Consider the following 11,076-nt stretch of genomic DNA (forward strand, 5'->3'; position numbering starts at 1 on the left):
TTTTGGGTGTTCTGTTCTTTATTAATAATTTAAGCCATGCACAGTATTATTTTATAAACAATTGCAAATGCTGTGATTTTTCTTTTAAATTTATCAGACTCTATTACAGATGAGTAAATAGGGCTATGACCTTCCCTTGCAACCTGAATGACCTTCTTGACTTCTCTTCCTTTTACCTGAGAGTCAATAGATAGACTAGCTCAGGAAACTAATTATCTCAAAGATTCTTGGACAGAGAGACCAAGAATAAAAAGACAAAACCTCAAGCTGTCACTTTTCTTTAATAGTTCCTACCACTCCCTCTGACCACAGTAAGGAAACAGATTCGGTCTTGAAGACATTATCTAAAGACTGTAGAACAGAGCTATTATAATACTTAATCAAAGACCATGGATGATTTTTAATTGTCAAATTTTATTTTTCACTGACTTTATGAAAGTATATAATGAGATTTCCATCTTGTTAATATTTATCAAATGTTTCTAGACCAGCTAAAAAGTTCTTTTGAATATATTAGCTGTTTTGAAGGTGATTTTTAAGAATGCTATTTTGTCTCAAATATTAGGTGACTTTTCGAAAGCTTTAGGTCTTAGAACTAGAAGCAAATTTAGAAGTCCTCTGGTCTGAGTCCCTCATTTTATGAATTAGGAAATGGAGATCTATAGAGGTTAAATAATTTTCCAAAGTCATATGACCATGAGTAGCCTTTTTTATAAAATAAGTAAGTTTTTGCTGAGTAGATGCTTATTTGATATTATTTCACATAATTATAGGGGGAATTCTATATTTAATGGAAATCAAGGGGGAGTGTACATCTTTGGTGATGGACGAGGCCTTATTGAAGGAAATGACATTTATGGTAAGTATGTGGGTTTTTTTCTACAGTATTTTAGAGCTTGGACTGTCTCCCTGACATCAGCAAATTGAACCACTTTGAAATCATTCAAGTAGGAGAACTTGATCCAGTTTCTTTAAGTTCTCAGTAAAGATTTTTCTGTCATATATATTCACTTAACAAACATTTACTGACTACCTACTATGTACCAGGCACTATGCCAGGTACCAAGGGTAAAAATATAAATATAAAACCCTAGTCTCTAGGAGTATCTATAGTTTCCTTAGATTTACTCCATTACTTAACAATTTATTATTTCTCTGGTAGTTTAATATACTTTGGTACTAACTAGAAAGTGAAAATACTTATTCCTGATTATAACTTTTGAGGTATTAAGCAAACAGTTATTAGATATCCATGTATTAGATATTGATATATTTCTAGACTTTCTCTTTTGCCAACACTTACCTGGGTAATACAGAGAGCTTATTCAGTGCCAGAAACTGTTCAAATCTCCTTACCTGAATTAAGGCATATAATATTCACATTCATTCTAAAGTAGACACTATTAAAATATCCCCACTTATTGATTAGAAAACAAAGATACAAATAGATTAAATAACTTACTTATTCAGTGTCACATAGGAAGTAGGTAGAATTCCTGGGATTCAAAACTTAGCAGCCTAGCTCGAGTCTACTCTTAACTGCTTTACTTATACTGCCTACAATCTTTTTTATACTCCTGTTTTTCTTAGTTTTGTCTTGTAGTGCTTATGGGCCATGAATATCTTTCTGAATATGACATATTTCACAGAATCATGCATTTACTAAAATTCTGAAGAGAATTTTAACTACTACATAATGTAAAACTCATACTGTTTTCCAGTAGACTCCATATGTTGACGCTGTAACTTTTATTTTTAAATAGGCAATGCATTAGCAGGAATTCAGATAAGGACAAACAGTTGTCCAATTGTTCGACATAATAAAATTCATGATGGCCAGCATGGTGGGATTTATGTGGTAAGTTAATTAATACTGTGCTAGAATCTCATGCATCAAAATCACAGGAGAAAAAAAGTAGGAGGGCAGAATTATGTCTAGCTTTAGGTAGGCAATATTTCAACTTCTAAAGTATGAATTTGTGACTGTCTTTAATTTAGACAGTAAATAAGCTTCTTGTTCTCCCTTTTAGTATATGAATGAGTTTTAATTTTATAGTGTGCATAGTGTTCTATAAAATTTAGTCAACTAACTGAATTTAGGCATAGAAAAAGTACACCTTTTTATTAAAGTCCTTAATTATAGTTAGCAATATGGACTGAACATATATAACAAGTGATTGGCAATCTGAGTTACATTTGTTAAACTGGAATTTTGCCACTATATGAATTGCTGAAATTGTCCAAAAATATTAAGATCACAATATCACTGAAAATACTAATGATATCTGTCTTGAATGTTTTTCTTCCAAAAAAGCCAATTTTTCATTTGAATTTATGTTGATATATAATTGAGCATTTTACAGAATTTTAAAACCTGTGTATTAGCCCTATCTCCTCTCACCAAAATACCTGAAACTCTTAAAACTGCTGGAGATAAGAAAACATAAGAAATTTCAGAAAGGTCCTTGTGTAATGCCAGGTGTGACTCTAATATTTATTTTACAGTTCCAGAAATGTCCATGTCTTAAATTTTTTGCTAAAAATAAAAATTTTGTAACTTTTAGTTTGCTATATATCTAACAGTGAAAGAGGTTCTTTGCTAAAGAAAATTGAATGATACTACTCTTACTGTAATAGATTTAAAAGTAGAAAAAGCACAAAGATCAGTGTAAAAGCTTTGAAAGCTTTAACTTAGAGGCTACATAAAAAGAATGTTATCTTCTTATCCAGATAAACAAAAACAAAAATGAGATTTTTTTTTGTCATAACTGTCTTTAAAGAGGGGAACACACTATAAATTACTTACTTATACAAGATCTATATTGTAACCAATGTAACTTTTATTCAGCATGAGAAAGGACAAGGCGTAATAGAAGAGAATGAAGTTTATAGTAATACCCTGGCTGGGGTCTGGGTGACAACTGGCAGCACTCCTGTACTGAGAAGAAACAGGATACACAGTGGTAAGCAGGTAAGATTATCTTTGACTCTTGTATGGGAAATACATTTTTTTGTAAATACAGTTTTGTCATTAAAAAAAATTTTTTTTTCTTTTAGGTTGGTGTTTATTTTTATGACAATGGACATGGAGTGCTAGAAGACAATGATATCTATAATCATATGTATTCAGGAGTTCAGATAAGGTAAATGTTTCCTCACTGGGCTTTCTCTTGGGAGGGAGAATATGTGGGCTATGTAGAAATTGTTTTTTAATGCTCAATCATGATTCCTCGTGTGTGTGTGTGTGTATTTTCACACTCCTATTGCACTCTTGGCTTAATGGTCAGAATTTAACCTTTCTTGGACTAGCTGAGAACAGCAGCCAATGGTACATAATGCCATAGGAGCTCATTTTCACTGTCATCTACTGTGACAGTCCTGTCAGCTGCCAATGTACTCTATCATACTTGGAGAATGGGAGGCTGTATAGAAATACTTGTGAGCTATATCTGGCATGTAGTAGGCAATCAGTAAATGGGAGCTTCTGTTTATGCTGTTTCTTTAAAATTAATAGTTTTTTACACATCTCTTTCCTGTATTTGAACAGTTTTTGGAACAGCAATTGTCCTGATCATATAATTCAGCTCTTTTATGTGTGAGGGGAGAATATGATAATAGTTACTTTAACCCTCTCAGTTTACATATTAGGAGACTCTATAGTAATAATATAATCTATAGCTAAGTGGGTACTGTGGGAAATTGAATTAAGCAAAATTAGTTTCCTCACTGAAAGACTTCTCAGAGCATTGTTAAGGACACATTGTTAATTCTACTATAATTAATATTTATTTTTCCACTGTTACCTCATCTAACATGGGATATGAGAGTAGAAGCAATTGAAATGGCACTATTTTCCACTCTATCCATAGGACTGGAAGCAACCCCAAAATTAGACGCAACAAAATCTGGGGAGGACAGAATGGTGGAATTCTAGTTTATAATTCTGGTATGTTTACTCTTTCATCTTTTGTTCAACATTAATTGTCTTTAGAAATACACTTTCTAAATAAGTAACTTGAATGTTTGCATTTACAGGCCTAGGCTGTATAGAAGACAATGAAATATTTGACAATGCAATGGCTGGAGTCTGGATTAAGACAGATAGTAATCCTACACTAAGAAGAAATAAAATCCATGATGGAAGAGATGGTGGCATCTGTATATTTAATGGGGGTCGAGGTATTGTTGTTAATTTTGCATTAGTAAAAAAATCAGTTTTCCATTATTCTTATTCCATATCTTTAATGATCAAGGACATTGCCAATTAATGTTATAAATGAGTGAATTCCAGTCTTTTTCCTTATCAGCTCTTAAGATGATTTTTTAGGAGATTAGTACCTAGAGGTAAAGGAAACAAATGTTTACAGAATTTTTCTTTTGTAGCCACCTTAAGTGTGCCTGGTTAAGGCAGCAGGATTTGTTTATATCCTCTCTGGACCTTCTATTATTCACAGTATCGATATAATAAGCTTAAATATAGAATTCAAGTTACAGAACTAGATGTGAGAAATTAATTGGTCTGTAAACATATGAAAATGTCTGCAGTAAATAAGTATTGCCTTGTACCTGTTTAAAACTGTTTGCTGGAGATTGGAATTAATGAAAGGCATGCATGCCAGTTTGATACCCATAAAGGTCAACTCATTTTGCATTGAGGCAGAAGTTCCACAGTCCCTGCCCCTTCCAGGTGCATGTTGTTCATAAAGAGAGAATGGGGAGAACATCAAATGCAAATCTGTCACCATTCCTGAAATGTCAGTAACCCAACATTGTACGTAGCTTATATGGAAGGATAGCTGGTTATTACTTTAACACACCAGGATTTAATCAACAAAGTTTACTACAGCCAAGCAGCGATGATTCTATTAATGGCATAGAATCTCAAGGAGTTTATAATCTATAGTAATTCAATAAAGTGACATATCTCTGATAGGAGGAAAAAACACAATACAGAATGGTCTCTTATTTGTAAGGTGTTAAGAAAAGGTTATGGAGTAAAGTCACTCTTGAGCTGTCTTGAAAAATGAGTATTCATTGGTAATAGTGGCAGGGGGTTGAGGGTGAGCAGACCATACCAGTATAGAAAGCATAATTATTTCACTCTTTCATTTGTATATACTTACTAATTGATCTCTGTACCAACAAGTATGATACAGATGATAAGGATATAATGGTGAATTTAAAACAACAGTACTACATCCAAAATGCTGATAGCTTAATGAAGTGCCACACTGTAAACAAAAATGTAAAGGAAACTCAAAAAAATGATTTACTAAGGCAAGAAGTTACTGAAAGTTGAGAGGCAGGGCCCAAATCATGAGGCTTTTTATATGTAGTACAAAACTTGGACTAGATCTCAGAATAATACTTGAAGAGGTTATAGTGAACATAAGCAAAATTATTAGGCACAGACTTGGCGTCTTTTCCAAGGGAAAAGGAATTTAGAGGTCAGCACTGTGAAATACCAGATGGGTCGTATGTCAACAGAAATAAAAACATGTTTCTCTTCAGGGAGCAGACACACACAAATACACAACTAATCATAATTTACTGTATGTAAGACTTCATAGGGAGTAATACTAGCTAATACTTAGTGCTATGAACTTTTACATGTATTAGCTCATCTAATCCATATAACCTTATATGGTAGATGCTATTGTGCCCATTTTACAGGTAAGAAAACAGTAATTTGTTCACTCAGAGCTAGTAAGCAGTAGTCCGTTTTTGGAGGCTTGAAGTCTTGATTCCTCAGCCCACTCTCAATCATTGTTTACTGCCAGAGAGAATTAATAATAAATTTAATGGAGGAAAACTGAAAACCTCTGAGAGATTCACATTAGGAAGAAAGAGTACAGGACATTCCAGGAAGAAATATAAACCAAATGCATCACGGATAAAAATGTATAGCATATTCACAGCATAGGTAATGTAGTGAGACAATGAAGGACGTTGGGGGAATATTACGAAAGGCTTTAAATGGCAAGTTAATTTTAAACTTTATTCTGAAAGCTTTTTTTTAAGCAAAGAAGGGACATGACTTGTAGAAAACTGGGAAAAATAACAGCTGCAGAAGAGAGAATGGAAAGTAAAGGAAATTGATCAAGGAATGGTTATAGTAATAATGGCCAGAAATAATCAAGGCTTGAACTGCAACATTGGGGTTGAAAAAATTTTAATATTTAAAAGGAAGTAATTTTAATTCAGTAGTCAATAAAAATCAGCTGGTTTAAGCACCAGGGACGCAGTGGTGAGTAAACTAGTCATGGTCCCTTGCTATTATGGAAATTCCAGTTTATTGGCTAGAATGGCTGCTTGCCATTTTAAGCAAATTTTGGTTAACTCCTACCTTAAATAACTGAATTACTAGTAAGCTTTCTTTCTGGCTGAAAATTAATCCTGTTAATTTTTAAATTTCAGTAAGAAACTTAAAAACTTAAAGACCACCAAAAAAAGTCTAGTAAAATTTGTTAATCTGCATTAGCCTTAATCTAGGAATTATTTTATTATAGGTCTCCTTGAAGAAAATGATATTTTCAGGAATGCTCAAGCAGGTGTTCTCATCAGCACTAACAGTCATCCAGTCTTAAGGAAAAACAGAATATTTGATGGATTTGCTGCAGGTTTGTACTTTCTTTTGCTACCTGTAGTTTGTTTTCTGTACGTTAAAGTGTTCACTTAGTATACTAATTCTTTTATATTAGCTTAAGGTATACTGAGTATGCTGTAAAAATGTCTGAATGCCTATCTACTAACAATCACTTAGAGCATCTAATCCAAGTTTGGATTCTTCCACTCTAAGCGATACTTATAAGAAATAATTGCTCTTGGTGTTAAGTAGTAATTATGAAACATTAATATAATTAAAATAAATGCAGATTTGTATTACCATTAAAATATAAATTCAAGCCCTTTGGCCTCACAAACATGCATAAAAACAGGTTTTTTTGGGTGGGGTGCAGGGGTAAGTGTGAAATTTAAGTATAGTATATATATATTTCAACTTTTTGCCAGTGAAGACAATCACTTTTAATTTCAAATAACCATCAAGCTCCCTTTTCTCAACATATGCAAACTAACTGCTATCTAAACATAGTGGTGAGCACTATCCTCTTCTTCGTTTGCAGAGAAATTTTAAAATATCATTAGTAAAAGTAGTAAGCTGAGTCATCTTTAATTTCCTTAAGCAAGGATAGTGGAGTATTAAAGTTGGAAAGTGAATGTTACTGTCAGTCATTCAACTAAGTATTTGCATTGTATTGCTTATATGATAATGTACTTTTTATGTAAAAACTAGTTTACTACATTTGCTGTATTTCAGGTCTTTTAACAAACTGTATAAAGTGATGCATCTACTGTTTGTAAATTTTACTTCAGGTATTGAAATTACAAACCATGCAACTGCAACACTAGAAGGCAATCAGATTTTTAACAACCGGTTTGGAGGCTTATTTTTAGCGTCTGGTGTTAATGTGACAATGAAAGGTATGTTAGAGTCTGTGTTCTGCCCTTAAATCCACTAAGTATGTCATGGAGATAATAACCAGAAGCCATTGTTCAATACCTTGATTCCTCTCTCTACACCATAACTATTTTTAAGTTTTGACTTGTTCTTGTAAAAGGAAAACACATTTCTATTCTAATGTTTTACTTCTTTGGTTAGCCTTTTTAAAGCCCTTTTTTTTTTTTGGTATAATTAATCTACAATTACATGAGGAACATTATGTTTTCTAGACTCCCCCCATCACCAAGTCACCCCCACAAACCCCATTACAGTCACTGTCCATCAGCATAGTAAGATGCTGTAGAATCACTACTTGTCTTCTCTGTGTTGCACAGCCCTCCCCGTGCTCCCCCCCGACATTATACATGCTAATTGTAATGCCCCCTTTCTTCCCCCCGTCCCCTTATCCCTCCCTTCCCACCCATCCTCCCCAGTCCCTTTCCCTCTGGTAACTGTTAGTCCATTCTTGGGTTCTGTGTTTCTGCTGTTGTTTTGTTCCTTCAGTTTTTTCTTTGTTCTTATACTCCACATACAAGTGAAATCATTTGGTATTTGTCTTTCTCCGCCTGGCTTATTTCACTGAGCTTAATACCCTCTAGCTCCATCCATGTTGTTGCAAATGGTAGGATTTGTTTTCTTCTTATGGCTGAATAATATTCCATTGTGTGTATGTACCACATCTTCTTTATCCATTCATCTACTGATGTACACTTTGGTTGCTTCCATTTTTGCCTATTGTAAATAGTGCTGCGATAAACACAGGGGTGCATATGTCTTTTTCAAACTGCGCTGCTGTATTCTTAGGGTAAATTCCTAGAAGTGGAATTCCTGGGTCAAATGGTATTTCTATTGAGCTTTTTGAGGAACCTCCATACTGCTTTCCACAATGGTTGAACTAGTTTACATTCCCACCAGCAGTGTAGGAGGGTTCCCCTTTCTCCACAACCTCGCCAACATGTGTTGTTGTTTGTCTTTTGGATGGTGGCGATCCTTACTGGTGTGAGGTGATATCTCATTGTGGTTTTAATTTGCATTTTTCTGATGACTAGCGATGTGGAGCATCTTTTCATGTGTCTGTTGGCCATCTGAATTTCTTCTTTGTAGAACTGTCTGTTCAGTTCCTCTACCCATTTTTTAATTGGATTATTTGCTTTTTGTTTGTTGAGGTGCATGAGCTCTTTATTTATTTTGGATGTCAACCCTTTATCGGATCTGTCATTTATGACTATATTATCCCATACTGTAGGGTACCTTTTTGTTCTCTTGGTGGTGTCCTTTGCTGTACAGAAGCTTGTCCGCTTGATATAGTCCCACTTGTTCATTTTTGCTTTTTTTCCCTTGCCTGAGGAGATATGTTCATAAAGAAGTCACTCATATTTATGTCCAAGAGATTTTTGCCTATGTTTTTTTCTAAGAGTTCTTTGGTTTCATGACTTACATTCAGGTCTTTGATCCATTTTAAATTTATTTTTGTATATGGGGTTAGACAATGATCCAGCTTCATTCTCTTACATGTAGCTGTCCAGTTTTACCAACACCAGCTGTTGAAGAGGCTGTCATTTCCCCATTGTATGTCCATGGCTCCTTTATCATATATTAATTGACCGTATATGTTTGGGTTAATATCTGGACTCTCTATTGTGTTCCACTGGTTTGTGGCTCTGTTCTTGTGCTGGTACCAAATTGTCTTCAATACTGTGGCTTTGTGGTACAGCTTGAAGTTGGGAAGCGATATGCCTCCTGCTTTATTCTTCCTTCTCAGGATTGCTTTGGCTCTTCAGGGCCTTTTGTGGTTCCATATGAATTTTTAAATTATTTGTTCCAGTTCATTGAAGAATGTTGTTGGTATTTTGATAGGGTTTGCATTGCATCTGTAGATTGCTTTAGGCAGGATGGCCATTTTGACAATATTAATCCTTCCTAGCCAAGAGCATGGGTTGAGTTTCCATTTGTTAGTGTCCTCTTTAATTTCTCTTAAGTGTCTTGTAGTTTTCAGGGTATAGGTCTTTCACTTCCTTGGTTAGGTTTATTCCTAGGTATTTTATTCTTTTTGATGCAATTGTTTATGGAATTGTTTTCCTGATTTCTCTTTCTGCTAGTTCATCGTTAGTGTATAGGAAAGCCACAGATTTCTGTGTATTAATTTTGTATCCTGCAACTTTGCTGAATTCAGGTATTAGTTCTAGTAGTTTTGGAATGGAGTCTTTAGGGTTTTTTATGTACAATATCATATCATCTGCAAATAGTGACAGTTTGACTTCTTCTTTATATTATTCCTTCTATTTCTTTCTTTTGTCTAATTGCCATGGCTAGGACCTCCAGTACTATATTGAATAACAGTGGGGAGAGTGGGCATCCCTGTCTTGGTCCTGATCTTAAGAGGAAAAGCTTTCAGCTTGTATGATGTTGGCTCTGGGTTTATCAAATATGGCCTTAATATTATGTTGAGGTAGTTGCCCTGTATACCCATTTTGTTGAGTTATCATGAATGGATGTTGAATTTTGTCAAATGCTTTTTCAGTATCTATGGAAATGATCATGTGGTTTCTGCCCTTCTTTTTGTTGATGTGGTGGGTGATGGATTTTCGAATGTTGTACCAATCCTTTCATCCGAGATGAATCCCACTTGATCATGGTGTATGATCCTCTTGTTTCTTAAAGCTTTTAAAAAGTGATTCCATATTTCCATTAAGTCTTTGTCCTCTAGAATTTTACTTATTTCTTCTTTTATTACAGATAACAAAATAATGAACAATCAAGACGCCATAGAAAAGGCTGTTAGTAGAGGCCAGTGTTTATATAAAATATCAAGTTATACCAGCTATCCCATGCATGATTTCTACAGGTATATTTATAAATCATTTGTGAGCCTTAAAAAGGGGGTGATAGTGATCTTCTTTCCTAAACTGGCAAGACAGCATTGGGTATTTGCCAATGGAAAGAGAACCAAAAATTTTGATTGTCTACATTGAGTTCTGTGATCAGTCTACTTGAGGATCCTGTGTTTGGGACCACCCAATATGGAGAAATATAATATTGCAGTGACTTGATACCACTGGAAATATGAAACAATGTATTTTTCTAGGAATTTAAAAGTAAAGCTGTCCTTAAGTGTTCTATATATCCCAGTCACTTTGAGTGGGTTTTGATTCCCCACCCCCAAAACTGATTTTCAGTTAAGGCCTTGTTAGTTTTTTTTTTTTCCCAAGGAAAATTTCAGTGGCCTTTGTATATAATAAATCGTTTTCTTCAGAAGACACAGAACAGGAGATAGACTCACTTATTTCATGGAGGTTCCAGTACAGAATCAATCATGGGTGGAAGCACAAAATTTTGATTTTGGTCCTTTTTTTGTAAGCCAAAGGTCATAGGGTAACCAAAATGCAGTATTTTAGTAAACATGTTCAAGAAAAATAATGTCAAGCTTTTGCTTTTTAGATGTCACACTTGTAACACCACAGATCGAAATGCCATATGTGTGAACTGCATTAAGAAGTGCCATCAGGGACATGATGTAGAGTTTATTAGACACGATAGGTATGTAGCACGCTTGCTTGCTGTATCACCCAATTATT

At 34.4% G+C, this 11,076-nt stretch overlaps 1 protein-coding gene across 1 annotated transcript in view; it reads left to right on the forward strand.

Annotated features, from left to right (window-relative positions):
• The window catches only part of FBXO11 (F-box protein 11), a 116,787-nt gene that overhangs the window by 104,339 nt on the left and 1,372 nt on the right, over positions 1 to 11,076 (forward strand). Inside the window, exons 13-22 of the mRNA XM_036925870.2 lie at positions 774 to 859; positions 1,764 to 1,858; positions 2,849 to 2,971; positions 3,058 to 3,143; positions 3,870 to 3,946; positions 4,036 to 4,179; positions 6,510 to 6,620; positions 7,375 to 7,482; positions 10,238 to 10,346; positions 10,940 to 11,038. Of these exons, the coding sequence (XP_036781765.1) occupies positions 774 to 859; positions 1,764 to 1,858; positions 2,849 to 2,971; positions 3,058 to 3,143; positions 3,870 to 3,946; positions 4,036 to 4,179; positions 6,510 to 6,620; positions 7,375 to 7,482; positions 10,238 to 10,346; positions 10,940 to 11,038 (1,038 nt within the window). The remainder of the gene's footprint in view (positions 1 to 773; positions 860 to 1,763; positions 1,859 to 2,848; positions 2,972 to 3,057; positions 3,144 to 3,869; positions 3,947 to 4,035; positions 4,180 to 6,509; positions 6,621 to 7,374; positions 7,483 to 10,237; positions 10,347 to 10,939; positions 11,039 to 11,076) is intronic.

Source organism: Manis pentadactyla, chromosome 2 (assembly GCF_030020395.1).
Source record: "Manis pentadactyla isolate mManPen7 chromosome 2, mManPen7.hap1, whole genome shotgun sequence".
In the NCBI taxonomy this organism is placed as follows: Eukaryota; Metazoa; Chordata; class Mammalia; order Pholidota; family Manidae; genus Manis; species Manis pentadactyla.